The sequence below is a fragment of the Anguilla anguilla genome, chromosome 7, assembly GCF_013347855.1.
Source record: "Anguilla anguilla isolate fAngAng1 chromosome 7, fAngAng1.pri, whole genome shotgun sequence".
Classification (NCBI taxonomy): Eukaryota; Metazoa; Chordata; class Actinopteri; order Anguilliformes; family Anguillidae; genus Anguilla; species Anguilla anguilla.
The window spans coordinates 15,474,547-15,493,670 of NC_049207.1; the positions used below are offsets into that span (position 1 = coordinate 15,474,547).

The following is a 19,124-nucleotide window of genomic DNA, read 5'->3' on the forward strand; positions in this document are numbered from 1 at the left end:
CTCATAATGTGATACCAACCTAGAACAGCCTCAAAGCGCACGACTGGGGCTGCTGGCCCTGTTGTAATAGCTCTGACCTCTCTGCCTGTGTTTATTGCACTGTTCTAAGAGAACAGTCAGAGTTGTGAATGTGGTCCTGATGAAGGTATTACAGTATGCAGTACATATGAAAAGTTCCTCATATAAACAGATACGAATATCTACACCAAGACAATAGCAAAGGCATTCATGTCAAAGGTGAAACAAGTTCTACCTTAAATGTATGTTTGATAGAAGTCCAGACAGGTATGAATGGGATGGCATTGACTGTGGCTGCTCGCTTTGGTTAGTTCAAGTTGTCTTTTTGCTCATTTGTTTTTCTAGTGTCAGCTGACTGCTAGCCATGCTCTTGCTGGTTTGCTTATACTGTAAGTGAGCTGTTATAAAGTGGACTAGCTATGTGATGACATTGGTTCCATTAACACTGGTTCTAATAGCACCCAAAGCCCTGGGCAGAAGAAGAAGAAGAACAGCATCACCAAGCACATTCAAAAACCAGATGCAGACTGGGAGTAATGTTAGGCCTGCATTTTTCTGGGAAACATCTTGACTCTGAGTGCAGATGAGGTGTAGGCAGTCATCTTGATCTTAACAAAGGCCAGCTGCAGTGAGTAATGTGACAGAAAAGCAGTCTTGCAGCATCACGGCAGCCAGCTTTAGCCCTGAGGTGAGTTAGCCCAGCTCTGTTGTGGACCAGGGCTGCCTGTTCCAGTGCAGTTGGTACGGTACATGCCCAGTCCTGGGCAATGCAGGAAGAGAACAGCAGCACTCACCTAACAGTAATAGGTGATGTGCACTCACTGCACTTCCATGGAAAGGACCATTGGGTGGAAGATATTGATTTCACTGAGCCGTGGGCAGTTCCAGCAGCCTGATCTGGGCCTGGTTCGGTTGAGCAGCCCTTCTCTAATCTTTCTGCAATCAGTGAAGCTGCTCAAGGCGTAACATCTAAATGACTAGCATGTGACTTCAAGTGTTTATTTTATTATCATTGAGCCTCAACCACAAAACTTTTCTTTAAGTATTTATTTTTTCTTAAAAATATTCCCATGAAAAAAAACAAAAAAAAAACAATATGAGATTCATTACACACTTTGTTTTTGTGCATATCCCAGAGATGAGATGATGTATTATAGCCGTTTGTAAATTTTATGTGCGATCCTGTTCATGTGATTTGCATAAGGAAACAGCCATGAACCAGTACAGATAAAACAAAAATGATGAAATTGTTCCAAAATATTCTTAGAAACGTTCTTACATGCAGTTTACAATCAAATTTGATCGTACACAAGTTTCATGAATGAGGCCCATTATGTTTTACGTGGTGTGTTGCTACACTCATGTATAAACACAAAATGGCGCACTCCCAAAAGTTAAAGACCTGCAGACTACTGATTGTAAATATTAATAAATCAGAGAATCACATACTCAAGTTCCACATTGCTTTATCAACTTTCAACGTTTCAGCAAAATATGCCTTTGTCAGGGTGATAACCAGTGAGCAAGCATAAACACACATTCAACATTTAAAGAAATATACACTAAAACACTTTACATGTAACAAAAATAATTGTGTTATGTATTATATTCATGTGCATACATTCATGTATCACACATAATGTGACATACCATTAATATCAATACGGTAGAAACCTTAGTTTTGGTGGTATTGGTAAATAAATAAATAAATAAATTCCCATTCACTTTCAAGGGTAGCACAACTGGCATTCTTAACAGAACTAGTCTATAGAGAGGTTACAAAGGCAAAAATTGCAATCTCAGACAGCCATTAGGAAGCTCAGATTAGCTGAATTTGTGGGTATTTATTTTTGCGAGTTCCCATTGGCAGGTGCAGTCGTCATCTCATTAGGCGCTTCCGTGGGGCTTTTGAAGAACACGCCACGGCGAATGGAATTATCCAGCTGAGAAGTCACTTTGTGCCCCCCGGCTTATAAGGCACCGGCCCTTTTCTGTCCGTCCACAGCGGCCTTTTGTTTTACTGCGCTGGGCCTGGCTTCAGACTGCCCTGTTTGGCATCAAAGGGGGCTAAGAGAACGTAGCCAGGGGGGAGGGACCTGCGTCAGGGCTTGCTTGGGACTTTGTTATTCTGGGAGACAAAAATCTCAAAAATAAACAAAAGAAATATATGACGTTCATCTTCATCTCCGTTCTTTCATCTTTTTTTTCTTTCAAAAGGAAACCACACGCCGTTAAAAAGGGGAAGCTAGCCACGTTCCGTACTCGAAGCTGTTTTATTTGTTGTTTTGTTATTTATTTAGCAGATGCCCTTCTTCAAGGGAGACTTAAGATGATACAAGTTTACATTGTTTGCATTCCTCAAGTTTGTTTGTGCAGCTGGATTTTTATCGGAGCAAATGAGGTGAAGCACCCTGCTGAAGGGTTCAATAGCTCTGTCCCACCTGGGATTCTAATCCCTAGCTCTGAATGTCATGGTCTGGTACAGTGCTTAAGCCATTACTCTGCTACGGTGCCACATCGGCATGCTTGTTAAGCTCAGCTGATGCTTCACGCGTTGACTACCCTGCCTTAGGCATGTGAACGTCATTTCCAAAACAGGTTTATTTCATTCTTTTTGGTGTATTAGTGTATTTGGGGAGTCTGACAGAAGGCACTCTACAGAATTCAGCAACATAATTCAAGAGGTCTGTTGTGTTTTAAACTGAGAGACAGGCCTGAGGCTGTTTCAGTCTGCACTTCCGTACAGGGGACAAGACGCTGTTAAAACTTTGCCAGGTGTCCTTTGTAATATGTCTTGGCCACCTTAGCGTTACTCTTTTTATTGACTGAGCACCATAGACCTGTTCTTCTGTGGATATATCATTAATGGCAGTGAACCTTACAGTGGAATGGCATACATGTACGTGTAAGTGTATTCACCCCTAACTAAATAACACCAGTCACCACATCAGTCCCTGCACACAGCCAAAAGGCAGCTAAGGTAGTTCTATTAAAGAAACAACCAAAAGAAAACAAGAGAAATGAAAAAACAATACAAGTTGAGGAAAGTGTCTGGTTGGCCTGACTCAGGGCATTGAGTGGAATGGGTACAGTGTTTCCTCTGGATTTGATTAAAAATATTTACAGGTTTTTGCTTGACATAAAAAGCAGTCAATTAACAATACATACATAATAATCAGCACTTCATAAAGTTAGACAGATTATTCCAAATGTGTTGAGAAGAGCTCCACTCCGAATATGTAAAGCATGCGTACAGTGGCATTCATGTTCTCGGTATTTATCATATGATGAACTTTTAAACTTCATTTTGGAATTATGTTTCTAACACAATAAACATAAGCAACCAAATATGCATTTTCCAAAATGGGGTGATATTTTCCGTTAAGAATAAATTCCATGGATCAGTCAAATTATAACCATAAGATTTTATGTAGTTTTGTAGTTTTTCAGATGTCCCATGGTGCTCTTTGAATTGGCAAACCTACTCATTTTGTCTTGATTGTAGAAGCAGATCTGACACATCCTTGATCAGATTTCACCCAGTCCAGTTCATTAGTAGCAGTCTTTTTATAGCACACAGTTTGGAAGGAAAGCCATGTGATAATGCTGGTAGAATCATAACATGCATAACTCAAAATCAAGCTGCGTGCAATAAACTTCAGAATATCTGTTCTGGCAATTTAAACGTCTTTCCCTTAGCAACTATGTGTAGACTTCACATTTATGCATTACTAAATACATGTATTGGCTTATATTAGGGCAGATGTTTTTAAGTGATGGAAATGCTATTTTGCTAAAATGAAATGAAGATGTATTTGGCTATCTGGTTATCCCTGAGGGCGAAACCGTAGCTTATATTGAGTTGTTCCGCCTTAATAGAAATCTCAATTATAAATCCTCTCTCATAATGAAAACATATGGCTTTTATTTCAGATTGAATAATACAGCACAGTAATATCATGTTATAGTGACATTATGGTGTGTGAGTGCGAGAGCAAAAGTGAATGAGCATATGTTGCGTTGTCATAACACCATTAAAAGCATTGTAAGGATTTTTACATACTGCACAATACATGCTCATATTTATACTCAGACACCAGCAGTACGATGGCATGTAAAGCATTTAAACCTGTCGCTATTTCTGTATTTAAGGTGCCATGAAATCTCAGGTTATGACAAACCAAGACGAGGAGATGAGATATGTCATTTAAGGATGCATTTAAATGGATGCAAAATATTACATGAATGCACATTTTTGTCTTGTGATTGAGGCTATAATTGTGTACTCAGCAATGACTGACCGCATGGACCATTCTTTAAACAGAAGCAGGAAGAGGGCTGTGATTGGAGGAGCCATTCTCGAACATTCTCTAAAGAAGCAGAATGCAAGAAGCAAACCTGGATCCATACCTGACTTGGTTAATGCTTATATTTTTTTGTTGATTTTTGGAATTATTGTATTATGTATTTAAATGAAAATGTCTTTGCATTTGAGAGATAGGGTTCTTGAGTTGGTTTTACAGGACTTAACACATTTTGGCACCTAGGAGCTATACTATAGCTAATATATTTGCCCAAGTTTGATGTGTCCGTTGCTACCCTGAGTCAACTTTAAAATGACGACTGTGTCTGTTTAAAGGAAAATCTAATTTCCTCCCTTAGCCAAGCCTACAATTAATTTTAAAAAGTTTCCCATACCCTGTTCCTTATTCCATTCTGTAATCACTATTGCACTGGCCTTCCCAGACTCCTCAGCCTCAAACCGTCATCGATGCTTAACTGGGGGGATTGTCCACTGCAAGTCGTTACGAGGTTATCTGATAGGAAATGTTTTCAAGATAAGATCGCACACTCAGATCCGGTCTGACCTGAGGTACTCTGGCAAAACAGGAACTCCGACATCCAAAAGATGAGCTGGCCTGCATTCCCCATGCCAGCGTACGCGGCCAGCAGCTTCTGATGACTGACACAGGTCAGGAAGAGAGCAATACAAGCACACTCTAAAAGCCAGTTTTAGAGACTGGGAAACCCATCATAAGGTGTTTTTGTTATGATCACACAAAAGATAGCTCTCTGCACCCCCAGAGTTTATAATATCTGTGGAATAATAATAATGTGGAACGGCTGATATAAAAAACAGAACTGTTGGAACAGACGTGTTGACCCTGTCAGCATACGAACCGCCTAAAATAATCTTTCTGTGGAAACAGATCCCTACCCATTCTCAAAACAGACTATTGCTGCAGCTATTGCAGCATTGCTCTTGCTCACGGTGGGGTTTTATGGATCATGTAAACAATAATATAATTCATTTGTTTCAAGTACTGAAACTGCACCCGTATTTTGTTTGTGTGAATTCCCATTACCTTTTTTATACAACTATTTTATAAAACTGCGCCGTTGTAGCACTCTCTCTTTCTTAAGCTCCTGCTAAGTTACAGCTAACAGAAATTGATACGTTTATTTTGTCTTGTGCAGTAATGTGGCTCCAAATTTCTCTCCCACCCAAGCACCTACAGTACTCCACATTTTCTTCCAAGAACAAATCTTGGATCCAGCTGATGACAAATATGACATGATGATAAATACAATAGGTCTCCGTGGCAGAGCTGAACTCCCCAAAATTCCCCCAAAACTCCACTGTGAAGCTGGAATGAATTCATTCACTTTCCACCAGAATAAACAGGAGGAATAAGTGTGTCATTGTCATGGCAGTAAAAGCCACATCTGGCACTGTATAAGCCAAAGGAAAAATGAGGCAAGGTTGAGGCTTGCAGTGTATGGCACATACTAATTTTTAACACCACCAGAAACTGCTGAGCGGAACCTTTTTGCGGAAATCGGAACCCACCCTCTCTCTCTCCATTTATTCCAAAATACGGGTGCAGGTGTCAAGACTCAAGGGGTAAAAGAGTAGCCTTGGGGTGTGCCTGTCCTGGCTTCTGTTCATCCTGACTAATGATGGAGGTATGAGTGGGGTGTGGAAAGGGCTCTTCTGAGTCACTTGTGGGATCTTTTTTTTTCACTAATGTGTGCTCATACCCTTACCCCCATAACCCTCTGGAGCACCGATCTTTGGTTTTCCTGTGGGTTTCCTGTGGGTTTCCTGTAAACTCTGAAAGATGGGTATGGCAGGAATTACACCCTCTTGCTCATTTTAAAACAACTTTTATTAGCTTCATATATACTTGTACTGCTGTGGTTCAAGTCATGTTGAAATGAACATGCATTCTTACAATACTCATTTTGCATTCGTGGTCAGTTGCCATTCTGTTCATTTGTTTTGGAAAGGCCACTATGCTTGGACAAAATTCATAATAATTGGCAGCTTATATTAAGGGAACTTTCAGTTGGCTGCCACATTCAAGGTCACCTCGGTCATTGCCAGCCCTGGCTGCAGGTTAGCAGCACCCATCCAGCACACCCTGGCTGGCCCCTCTGCCCAGTGTAGAGCCCATTGTTTAAATGGTTCCGGGGTTTCGGGGGGTGAACAAGCAAGTGTGGCGGCTGGCTGGGATTGCACAGTCTGGCAGGTATTAGCCAAAGGTAGCTGAACCACAGGGTTGTGAGTCTGTGATCTACCCCCCTGCCTGCTCACACCAAACACCCATCTCTACATATGCATTAAAATTTAGCAATGTGTATTTCAGTTCTCACACTTCATTAGCACTGTCCAACTGGATAACACAAATTCAAACCAACTGTCCAATGAAATGGAAGAAATTTTGTATTTATTTGTGACCTTAATACTGAAGTGCTGATAATGCTTAATATGTACAATGAGTTTGTACTATAATACTATAATCAGGCAGATTACCTTACGTATTAAGATCTCAGTGTTGTATGTCACCAAGAAGGTTGCTTTCAGAAATTCACTGCAAATTCCATCAGTGATTAAAATTTCAGAGAGACCACTCAAAATCTGAGCTGAATGCAACAAACCGACCAAAGACCACATCCCCCATGCTGGGCCACGGGTTGCCCTCCTTTCATCTGACTCACAATTCATTCGGTTGGGGAAGTCATAAATTAAATATCGCAGGGGCCTCTCTGGTCTCATTTTCACGAGGCTGACAGAAGAAAAGAGGTATTGGGCATATCTAACCGCGTGTGAATGATCGCACTAATTACATGGTTGAGCACATACTGAGTCATGCTGCGCCTATCCAGTAATCTCATTTCAGCCGTTTTACGACACGCTTGACGGTTGTACGAAATTCCAAAATGGCAGACAGTGTTGCATCAGTCCATGGAATTAGATTAGGAACAGATTAGATTATTAAGAGCGAATGGTCAAAAATGTGCATATTTTCACCACACTCAAATTCAGGATGATTAAGTCATTAAGCATGAGGCTTTAGATTCATGAATCATGGGTGGCAGAGACTAAGGACATTTCAATTGTAATCTGAAAAGTTATTTTGATGGACAGACTTAATTTTTTTTACAAAGTTGATCAAAATTATTTAGCATTGTTGTCCTGTTGAGATTTAGCACCCTGTGCATGTGAGCATGCGCTAAACAATGCAATATGTGCATGACGGCTCACAGAAGTGAACTTCCTTCCACTCATTTTGAATTACTCTGAGGACTGGGTGGATGTGAGCTGTCAGTGAGGCAGAGCTCGCCTCCCAGTGAGTCACACTACAGACGTCACATTTTCTGAGTTGCATCCCCAAAGTCGCTAATTTACATAGGCAGGTCACACACTCTGGCCTTTGCGGCTGCGGGTTCTTGCCAGGGACACTGTGTTTATACTGCGGATGCTGGCAATTTCCTCAGCGCTGGTCCCGTTTCCGCAAGCTACGCACCTGCCAGGGATAGCAAGAGGCCTGGTCATATTCCTACCCACAATGCCATTGGCAGCAGGTCGGAGAAAAGGCTTCTTGAAAGAAAATCAGAGCTTTCCTGAGTCAGTATTTCTCTGCTCCTTCCTGTTGTCCTAATGTCCTCCCTTGTCCTCCTTTCCCTTTCAGAGATGCTGGAGTCCAACAACCTAATTACCTTTAACGGCCTGGCTAACAGCTCGAGCTATCACACCTTCCTGCTGGACGAGGAGAAGGGCAGACTGCTGGTGGGAGCCAAGGACCACATTTTCTCCTTTAATCTGCTCAACATAAACAAGGACTATTTGACGGTAGGTCCCATCAGAGTTTTCTTTGGGAGGAAGGGTGATGAGAGCTAAAAGGAGGAGCACAGCCAAAGTCAATGCTATGGGGTTTGCTCAGGCTTACCACTATGCTGACACACGGAGTGCCACCTTTTGAAAATGACTATTTTGTTTCAAAACAGTTCTTACTAAGAGCATAGTGATTGAAATGGCTCCTACTTTGTATTAGTGCCTACAACGAGGCACTGCACCTGGAATTTATTTGTGTAATTATTCCAGTTTCAGAAATGTTATTACCTGTTTGAGCTAAGAGGGGTACAATACATCCATCCATTCATGTTCTATACCCACTTATTCCTGGTAAGGGTCACTGGGGGTGCTGGAGCCTATCCCAGTGTGAATTGGGTGAGAGGCAGAAATATACCTTGGACAGGTTGCCAGTCTATTGCAGGGCACACACCATTTAACCTATGGGCAATTTAGAGTCTCCAATTAGCCTACCTGAATGTCTTTGGACTGTGGGAGGAAACCGGAGTACCTGGAGAAAACCCTCATGGACATGGGGAGAACATTCAAACTCCACACAGAAAGGCCCAGGCCAGGATTCAAACCCAGGACTTTGTGCTGTGAGGCACCAGTGCTACCTGCTTCCCCGGGTACAATACGTTATTATGATGAAGAAGAAGAAGAAGATGATGATGATGATGATAAATACATAAAATACTATGGCCTTAATTTATGCTAGGAAAGTTCACTTGAACCATGCAAGCCATGAAAAATAGATCTGAAGTGCATTGTGAGATTTCTTGCTTTTGTCATCTAGCATTGAGTGGAAATAAAGTTCCTATACCCCTGTTATTACACACTCCCTCTGTGCCTGGCATCTTGAACTGGGCGAATACTTGAGTGGATGCCGGAAAACTCAAGCTGACAAGCTGTCCATCTCAAGAAAATATAGCTTGTCAAGAAATCAAGTAAAAAGGGAAAGTGATGGACGTAACCAATGAGAAGTGGTCTCCCATGGCCGAATAGCTGCCCCTCTGACAGCCCTGATATGGGCAACCAGGGACTGCGGTTCAACAGAAAAGCTTCCTATGAATATTTAAAGGCAAAGCTGTCACGGAAATCTCAGCTGTCCGAAGCACGCGAGAGGCACATCCTTCACCTGGATGAATAATGGAGGGCAAACTGGAACAAAGTGAAGACAAATTGCATTTTGTTTCCCTCAAGAACACGGGCAGGAACTCTGAAATACCCAGCTCCCTTTCCACTCCCACCTCCACCAACTGGTACACACTGGCTGTTGAACATTACCCACCGGTCCAAAAACAGTTCTTCAAGAGGATAGGGAATCAATTACAATATCAGCAGCATGGCTTAGCACTGAACCTCGCTATTGATCTTACTGTTGCTGTATAATGCCCAATGGTAGAGCTAAACATGAGGCAACATGTTTCATGGGCTTTTCAGAGGAGGTCCCGACGAGAACTTCTCATAGCTTTCCAACACTGTCCGGCATCCAATGAGCCGCAAAGGCGCCTGTGTAAAGAGACGCCCTGTTTTCCACTCGCTAGAACGTGCGTGTAACGAAACACGGGGGAGACAGAAACCATGTGAGGAGACACGCGGCCAACGGACTCCCGGCAGCAGGCCTCCCTCTCTCACTGGCAGAGAGTCTGACTGCCGTGTTTGTTTCCGAGACGACCGGCCTGGACTGGAGACGGTCAGGAAGTCAAATAACACGAGACCGCGATTCGGTTTCATTTCTGCCCCGATCGTATCTCAGCTATTTTTCTCGCCCCGAAGTCCGTTTCTCTGGGGTTGATTACATTGATTTCCCTCCTTTTCGCCCGGGAGCTATGCACTGTATGATATTTCATTACACCACCTGGAACAGGTTATGGGACCTTTTTTATCTGATTCTTAAAAGCGTTTGCAATAAGACGAAGAGCCTATGGGCAAGGCCACTATTATTTATTTGTTTTCTTGTTTGTTTGTTTTTTAAATTTGTTTGTTTATTGAAAATAATTCGTTTTGGGGTGAATATTGTAAATAATGGAAATATAAATATTGGAAAAGCATTGTGATTATCACAATTATTAAGATTAAAAATCATTTTAATCTTCAACTATGCATGTAAGAAAATATTTCAAATAGTTTTTTTCTTGTGACTATAGTAAATGGTAAGGTTAATGATTTATAACATACATACTGAATTAAAGAGGTTGTTGTAACAGTCCATTACATTACATTACATTATAGGCATTTAGCAGACGCTCTTATCCAGAGCGACGTACAACAAGTGCATAGGTTTCATGATGTAGAGGCGCAAAAGAAACACTAGAGTGAAGTAAGAGTGAAGTCCACTTTTAGAAATAACTAGAGGCAAATGTATTATGTGATTAAAAAAAAAATAAAATAAAATTCAAGAAAAACACAGAACTGCAAAGAATGCTATTGTCAAGGAAGTGTTATCTTAAGAGGATTCTTTTCTTTTGATGTTTAAGATCGCATGGCCAGCAACCTTATCAAGGCGAGACGAATGCAAGTGGGCTGGGAAAGACATCTTGGTAAGTGCTAAGCGCATGATGTGGCTTCTTTTGTCCATTGTCATTTTTTTTTTTTAAATTCTAAGACACAAAGAGAAAAGTCTTAATTAAATTCAACAAAAGGTGGTGGCTGGGGGCCAGCATGGTATTATAAGGATTGATTCCATTCTTCCCTCCCCATCCTGAACATTTCAGGATTCCATTCTCTTTATTTAAATGATAAAACCTCAATAAAATGCAATACATTTTGGTTCAGATAACGAACCAAGTACCACTTTCAAAACAGCCTACAAGGTCAAATGATTTCATGCCACCATACGTGGCTTGTACGTTTTGGACTTAGTTCCTGTCTGCCCCTGTGCATACGACATGCCAGGTTGAGCATGGAAATACCGCAATACATAAATGAAGGTCCTTGCCTCTTTGTGGTGTTTCACACTTTGCACTTCTAGTTCAGTGCTATATCAAAATTACATGGCTCTCTAACCTTCATGGGGGAGATACAGAATACTTGCAATTGTCCATGGGGACCCATAGGGTTTGGAATGAAAAATTCTACATGACTTGTTTCCATTCATCTGTAGCAAGTAATGCAATACTTATATCAGACATACTGTGTGACTAACACTTTTTTAAAGCAGCCTTACAGAGTTTATGCTAAAGTACATCATTATATATTTTGAATTATACTACAGTATTCAAAAGGGACAACCAGCAAACAGTGGCTCCAGCACTAAGGTTAAAACCAAAAATGTTTGCAAAAGCTAAATATTTGTAAAATGCCCTAATTGAGCAGTTGTTCTTTCTTTAAATGTTAAACAATTTCCTGTGTACTGTAATATACTGTAATCAAACATAAGTGCCCTAATTTAGTTTGAATGCTTCACAAAATAGTCAGGTCATAAAAACAAATTACTCTGTGTTCACCAAGGCCTATGGAATTTCTTATGTGAATGCGTGTGTGTGTGTGTGGCTTTGCTTCAAAGAGATGCAAGACAATCTTTTTGCATTAATCACCACTGTAAAACTTGTAGCCTGTAGTTATAAAGATGTTGCTGAAAAAAATAGCCACTGGATCGCTTCCTTGTTAATCCACTGATCCGTGGTAATTTCTCTAATCTTTTTTTTTCAAGTGCATTGTGCTGTTATATATGAGTTATATAAATGAGTACAATGAGTTTATTCAAACATGGCATATCAAGGTTTTGGTAGGCTGCATGTAATAACCTGTACAATTGTTATTTGTATTTTGCTATCTTCATGAAGTATTTGTGTAAGTCAGGTACATCCAGTGCTTTCTTCTCAGCAGTGAACAGACTTTTGGCAGTTGAGAGATTTTTTAAAGATCCTGCTACTACCAGTTTACTTTGGCAGATAGCACTTGTCTTCCAAAAGCTCTAAAACAACACTGGCTTCAATACAAACGCTATGATATATTTCTGTGGAAGGACAAGTGAATTGGCTCAAAATGTGAGAGACAACTGCATAAATGATACAGAGGCATGACTGCAATGCTTCCATCCCAAGAACACCCACCAAAAAGCAAGAGAACCATAGCTACTGAGTGTTGAGTTCATGTGGAAAATGTCTAGCACTGTTTAAATAGGGCTTGTCTGAACTGCCGTAAAATCTTTAGCGTGTTATTTTTGTTACCCAGCAAACATGCTGAAGGTGAATGTGAGATGATCCTATCAAAGCTGTCTTGTGTCAGGTCAGCAGGGCTATAATGAGAGGAAAGGCTGACTGAAGCCTGATGTTTCCAAACTGGAACAATGTCTTGTCTCAGCCCATTGACAATAAATTGAATAAATCTGTCATTGTTGTGTCAAAATTGAAATGATGATCTGGATTATGAGTTCTGTAAGTTATTTTGAGATCAAAAATGTTAATCCTCCCTGCAAGTCCCATGTGTATGAGGAAAACATTTGATTGACAGTTCATTTGAAATACATTTGTTGTTTTTAAATAGCAAACATAGTACAATATTTGTGTAATTATATAAAGCTCTCCCTGCCTTTTCACGTCTGAAATGTATTGGCATATTAGTCAGATTAATCCAAGACCAGGAGCAAGGTTTAGAAAGACAGAGCAATGCATAATTGGCAATAGACTTGCCCAGAGAGGGAGAGATTCAATCGGCAGGGTGTTCTCTTCATAACACAAGAGTGACTCCTCTAGCCATATGTACACTTATCTGCACCATCTGTGTAAGTCATACCGTCCTCCAGTGCAGCAATTGCAGATTGCAGAGTGAACACAAGTTGTTGGCTCTAAGAGCTGTAAAAAGTTCAGAGGATGTTGCAGTGATGGGATATGCATAGGATAGCAATTAAGGATTCCATCTGGGAATAGATATATGAGGATAAAAACAAAAAAAAAACTTGCTTTGCTCCAGATGTACTAGTACATAAAAGCCAAAATACAATGCAAAATACAATTTACTTTGTCAAAGCAATGTTACTGCATAATAATACTCTTTATTATCCAACAGTGAAGCTTTTTCTTATGGTGAAAAGGTATCATCATTGCATGTGCACCCCATTCGTAGCACTTAGGCGTCCCTAATATGAGGGACAGAGTATCCGTCTCCATGGGCCAAGGATGATACAATCTCCCGGGTATCCTGGAACACTTGTTTATACAGATGGGCATCTTTATTTTCTTAACAATACAGGAAAGGCCCGTCTGCCTCAGCCTTAGCTAATGAGGCCACACAGGGCCTATGTGTTATCTGTGGGCGGGGCTCGTAGGGCCCCACGTCTGTTTATTATGGAGGAAATGCTGACCAATCATCTCCCTCATCATCTCCAACATAAACACCAGAGGGGGCGCAGACTAATGTGCAGATGATAAAACAAGCTCATTTGTCAGTTATCACCTACATGCAGCTTTAAAAATACACACATGGCCTTTGAGTATTTAAAATGGCTGACAGCCATTCAACTTGTTTTGGCCTGAGATGCCGTGCTTGTTGCAGGTGGTGGTCTGATAGATGTACACTGTAAATGAAAAGCATGTTTGTTACTGACTCACCTGAAAATTCGTTGTACATGTGTTCATAACTTTCAGTGTGAGTGTTATGGTTGTGATCAGTGGTTCACCAAAAATGATAAAATTTTATTTTATTTTTTAAATCTAATTTAAGTTTAAAAAATTTAGGACAAATGCTGATTGAATCCATGGCTTAGTTTGAGGTGTCCACATTTGAGTCGTTAGGACCAGAGGTAATGCATGTTGAATGACAACAGTCTGGTAAAGTACTTTTCCAAACCACAGCACAAGGTCCTTTGATCTGATATTTATGGGGGGAAACGGGTTTAGCAGTGAGGTCCCAACTGAAGTTGTGCTTTCTCCTTTCCCTGCAGAAAGAATGCTCAAATTTCATCAAGGTGCTCCAGACGTTTAACCAAACCCACCTGTATGCCTGCGGAACTGGGGCCTTTCACCCAATCTGTGCCTATCTGGAGGTGGGAAAACGACCAGAGGTAAAATTTCAGTGATGATAAATTACTGTTCACAAGCAATCTGATAAATATGTCCAGAAAACCTTTGAGCTTTAATTTAAAAGGGCTGTACAAATGTAGGAAACCCATTTTTAAGTGGTGTGACTTCCAGAGTTTAATTTTATCGGTGTATTTAAGTTGTGTTTCTCTTCACACCATGTTCATGTTTTTTATGTCCCAATCAACCAATTTCAAAGATGTGGTTAATATTCACAACTGCCAGAAATTTATCAAAAAGCATGGTTCTGCTGCACAGAATCATGTTTAAGTAAAAAAAAAATTCTTAGTATCTAGACACTTTGAAATGAATTCAATGCCTTTATTTTTTAAATAATAATTTATTTTATAGAAGCATTGTCTGCACTCTTTCTCAGCTTGAGTGTTTTGAGATGGTTGTGAAATTTCCTCGGTGGTCTTCGGTCTTGTTTTGATGTCCCTCGAAAACATTGATGTCCTTGGTTAGTCCACAGGAAGTGATCCCATTAAAATTGGATATGCATGTTGTCCTTTTGATGTGGCTAATACTTGGAGCTGGCATTCGTTTTCTGAAGGGGCTGCAGTGTCTCCCCCACTGAAAATCTAATAATGACGCAGTCATAAATAAATGTAAAAAAAATGTCATTAATCATGAATTCTGTCAATAAGTTTAATCAATAAGAATGTTTTTTTTTTAATGTTGGCCATATATTCATTTTTGTCTGATTTATTTAAAATAAACGGCAGTGTTTCTGTTTTTATTAAATAAATTATGTCCTCATAGGTTAAGGTTTAGTTTAATTGGAAACATCATGTTTTATTGATTTCACCTCTCTATCTTGAATCATTGTCAAGGTACTACATCACACCTGTGTTCTGCTGTCACATGTCTGGTGATTACTTGTCCTCTGCTGAGTAATAATGATCACTGATTTTGAGATCTTTAGTATAACTGACTTGGCCATTTGAATTGTCTCAGGTCAACTACCATTTACATCATGCCTCATCCTAAATGACCTTATGACTAGGATGGCAAGGAGATATTTCAAAGAGGCTAATTGTACTGTCCAGGTATAATTGGGGAGTCTATCCATCTTGGGAAGCGCCATGCTACTTTCTTTAATATCACAAATTACCCTTCACTGGCCAAGTGTGACAGTGGTCTACCTCTAAATGATTTCCTGATTGCCCCTAAAGTTATCCTATTAACCAGATGAAGCAGAAAATGTATTTAAAAAGAAGTTTCATTGTGGAGAGGTCTTTTAATTTATCATTTGTAAATGGAATTTCCATTTTCTTCCACGAAATGTCAATGATTATCAAAGATGAATTGCTGTCTTAAAGCTTCTTTTCCATTAGAATCTAATTTTCAAACAATAGTTGGGAGAAAAAATCTGTGAGCTTTTCAATTAAGCCCATTAATTATCTCAGACAAGAGGCAGAGATTCGGGCATTCATGGTGTGAATCACTAATACACTTAGAAAGGCTAATGAGACTGAAAACTCTTCCTCTGAACACGCTTTAAATATTCTGCTACTAGGACAGCGTCTTCAGGCTGGAGGCATCACACTTTGAGAATGGCCGTGGAAAGAGTCCCTATGACCCAAAGCTGCTGACAGCTTCTCTTCTAATTGGTGAGTTGTGAAAGGACCATGCTGAGTCCGCCTTCCTCTCGGGTCATACAGCAGTACTGGACACACTGAGTGGCCAAAAGGTGGAGAGACAATTGAATGTGGCAACAAAGAGCCAACCCACTGTGTGTGTGTGTGTGTGTGTATGTGTATGTGTGTGTGTGTATGTGTGTGGTTTCTGCTGAGTTGAGTGTTCTGAATTCCGAATGTGAAGAGGGAACCGTTACTTTTTTAAACACAATTTTTACACATGAGGCTACAATTATATAGCGTGCCATTTGCCTTATAGAGTGAACCTTTGCTATGCTGAAACATGCACTTCTTTTAGTCATTCCTGCCAGTGTTTCAGTGATCTAACGTGCCCTTCCTACAGACTCTTTAACAAAGGACTCACAATGGCGGCGACATCCAGATGTTTGTGGCCTCCATCACAAAAGCTCTTTATTGTAGAGGGCAGCTTCAAAGGGCCCTGTCCTCAAACTGCTTCCAGATGAATACTTTCTCAGTCACAAATAACTCTAAAAGTAATATCTGTGTCCATTTTAATAATGGCCATTCTATAATCCGTACATGCACTTCATATCCGATTAAAAAGCATATGATCACGTGTCATCCCTGACATATGTTGACTCAGACCTGACACCTCTTTTGCTGCCAGTTGAGGCTTGTTTCATGTTCTTTGGTGGAGCAGCAACACTAAATTCCCACACATGAAAGCTATTCCATATTAATAATATGGCTTCAGTATAGACCTCATGATAGCCATACTTTCCAGTTGTGTGCAAAAGTACATATGCTCGTGCTTTAGGGTGTATGTGGATGGTTTTGAAAGGCGTCATGTCTGAAAAAAAGCCTGGTACAAAAAATGTTGTAATATGTCTTTTTAAAACATAATTTACAAAAGGGCAAACTGCATGATATACTAGTTTTTTTTTTTTTTTTTCATTTTAAAGTTCCTGTAAATGCTGAGCAAAATCAATAGGCAAATGAATCTGTGGAAAACAAAAGTTTTGCCCACTTTGCAGTTTTTCATTACCTTTTTACTTCCTGCTGCTGCTGCTCAAAATGGCATCGGGGGAGTGAAAGCGACTCATTCGGTGCTCAAAGGAGCTGCAGAGACAAGATCTTCTCTGGCGAGCGCGCCCACTGAATGGACAGATCCGTGATGAGATAGCGTTCCCTCGCCGTGCGAGGTGTCAGTGGGCTGCCAGCGCTCCAGAGATTAGGCTTAGGTTCTGCACACCCTCCGCGGCGGCTCCACCGTGCTTGACTTCTCTTTTGTCTGGCCCAGCGAGAAAAGTAATTAAACTATAGATCTGCCTGACAGGCGGCAGATTAGGTTCTGGTGGGCCTGAATAGATTTCCGAGTGCCCGTCATTGTGCGCTGGCCGTGTGCCGTGCAAGAGATGAGAACAGCTGCCCTGGCTGAGGAATGCACACACGCAGGGCTGCAATCGCTTTCCTTCTGACATAATTCTGTTCAAACTCAAGCACTTTGAGATGTCGTTCTATTACTAAAAGTATTGTGTAAAGGTAATCCCTAACAGTTTCTGTGTTTATGCATCTGTACGCATGAGCACAAATACATTTATCATTAGAACTGATTTGCCACAGAAAATACCTATGAAGAGAGCTAATTCATTGACTGATAATTGGAGCATTAGTGAACTCGAAAATGTCAAAGACATCAGGAGCCATTGAAAAGTTGTACCTGGAATATCTGAGAAAGAACATTGTCCTGATGAACAATACATGTTAATTGAAATACCCAAAAATTGTGGGAAAATCATCAGGATTATGAATGAAATTTCAAGGCTGAAATTACACATGACATGGTTGATGGCGTCATTTTGTTACTGTTCCCCCATCCCCCACAGCTAGTCAGAGTCAATCACTCTAAACCTCTTAATCTGTGAGCCTTTAATTCTCCTGTCATACTTGTCACCTCTCTTGTCTTTTGTCACTGGCAATTGGCCCTGGAAGTGCCTTAAAATAGTTTTTGCCTAGTTAACATTAGCTAGAGAGCTTGGTTTAAGTAGGAATTTTAGTTATTTAACAACAGACTCACCACCTATTGCTGGTCACTCAGTTCGAGCACTGGGTGCATGCCAATTGGCCGGATTATGTCCTCAATCAAAGGCAGAATTGGTACAGAGGGACTTTCCCTACTTCCCAACAGGAGGTACATTGGTGGAGTGATTTTTATGTAACTCCATGCAACAGATTATTGTCATAATTCTGTATTGGCAGTACTGTTGGGTCACTCAATAATGAATATGAGCAAAAAAAAAAAAAAAAAATCTGAATTGAGTATTAATGTGTGTAGTCTGTAAGTGGCCTAAATGTATCTAGAAGCATGTGTTTTTACAATGCATTCTTCAGCGGACACCACATGTCCATTGAGTGCAGTCCATGTAAACAGTTGTGAGTGCTGACCCCACATTCTTGAAACATTATTTGCTTCTCGATTCATAGATGGGGAGTTATACTCCGGGACATCAGCTGACTTCATGGGAAGGGACTTTGCCATTTTTCGGACTTTGGGTCAGCATCATCCAATCAGGACGGAGCAGCATGATTCAAGATGGTTGAACGGTAATGAAACTGGCCCATTTGCTTTAAGTGCAGTAGAGTGAACATATCTGTGTGTTTAGAAATGTATGTGTGCATCTCTGGTCAGTGATATTAGATCAATCCATCACTATGTCTTCATGACATGAGTTCAGCTACCATTCTCACACTGTACAGTGTGGTGTGTAAGCTTCTTCATTCTGTTCAAACATCGATTTGTTTTGCATCACAATAAACAGGGATTACATCTTTTTGATACCAAAAGAATGAGACCTTTTAGTTTTCCTTTTTTTAGCATAACTGCTCACAGAGAGTAGTGTGTGAGGTCAGAATGGCTGGCTTCACCTCCCTTTAATCCTGTCTGTGATTGACATGGTATTAAGAGGATCAGCGTTATCAGATACTGTCTATTCATTCCCGCCTGCTTTATGCTTCCTGCCCACTCTGGACGTTAACAGAAAGGAGTAATGTACCCTCTGGCAACTTGTCAGCTTTAGAGGGGATTTATAAAACACAATAGCTAAATTTAAGGTTTAAGATTTTCATATTTTCTCAGGCAGTTAAGCCTTACTCCATTCTTCTATTTCAGTGGCATAGCTTGGTTTTTTTTACACTTGCATGACTGGATTTTGTTGTCCATTAGCAGTGAATACACGGTAAATTAAAGCAACATTTAGCATTTTCACTGCATTAGCCCGTTCATATTTGTGTACACTATCACCATGGATACATTACGTATTTAATATGTCTTCTTCACGCTGGGTC

At 40.5% G+C, this 19,124-nt stretch overlaps 1 protein-coding gene across 2 annotated transcripts in view; it reads left to right on the top strand.

The window, feature by feature from the left end:
- Positions 1-19,124, top strand: part of sema3ab (sema domain, immunoglobulin domain (Ig), short basic domain, secreted, (semaphorin) 3Ab) — a 115,767-nt gene that overhangs the window by 80,585 nt on the left and 16,058 nt on the right. For both annotated transcript variants that reach the window (XM_035425495.1, XM_035425496.1), the window contains 5 exons: positions 7,995-8,155; positions 10,636-10,698; positions 14,043-14,162; positions 15,698-15,791; positions 18,264-18,383. In XM_035425495.1, the coding sequence (XP_035281386.1) occupies positions 7,995-8,155; positions 10,636-10,698; positions 14,043-14,162; positions 15,698-15,791; positions 18,264-18,383 (558 nt within the window). The remainder of the gene's footprint in view (positions 1-7,994; positions 8,156-10,635; positions 10,699-14,042; positions 14,163-15,697; positions 15,792-18,263; positions 18,384-19,124) is intronic.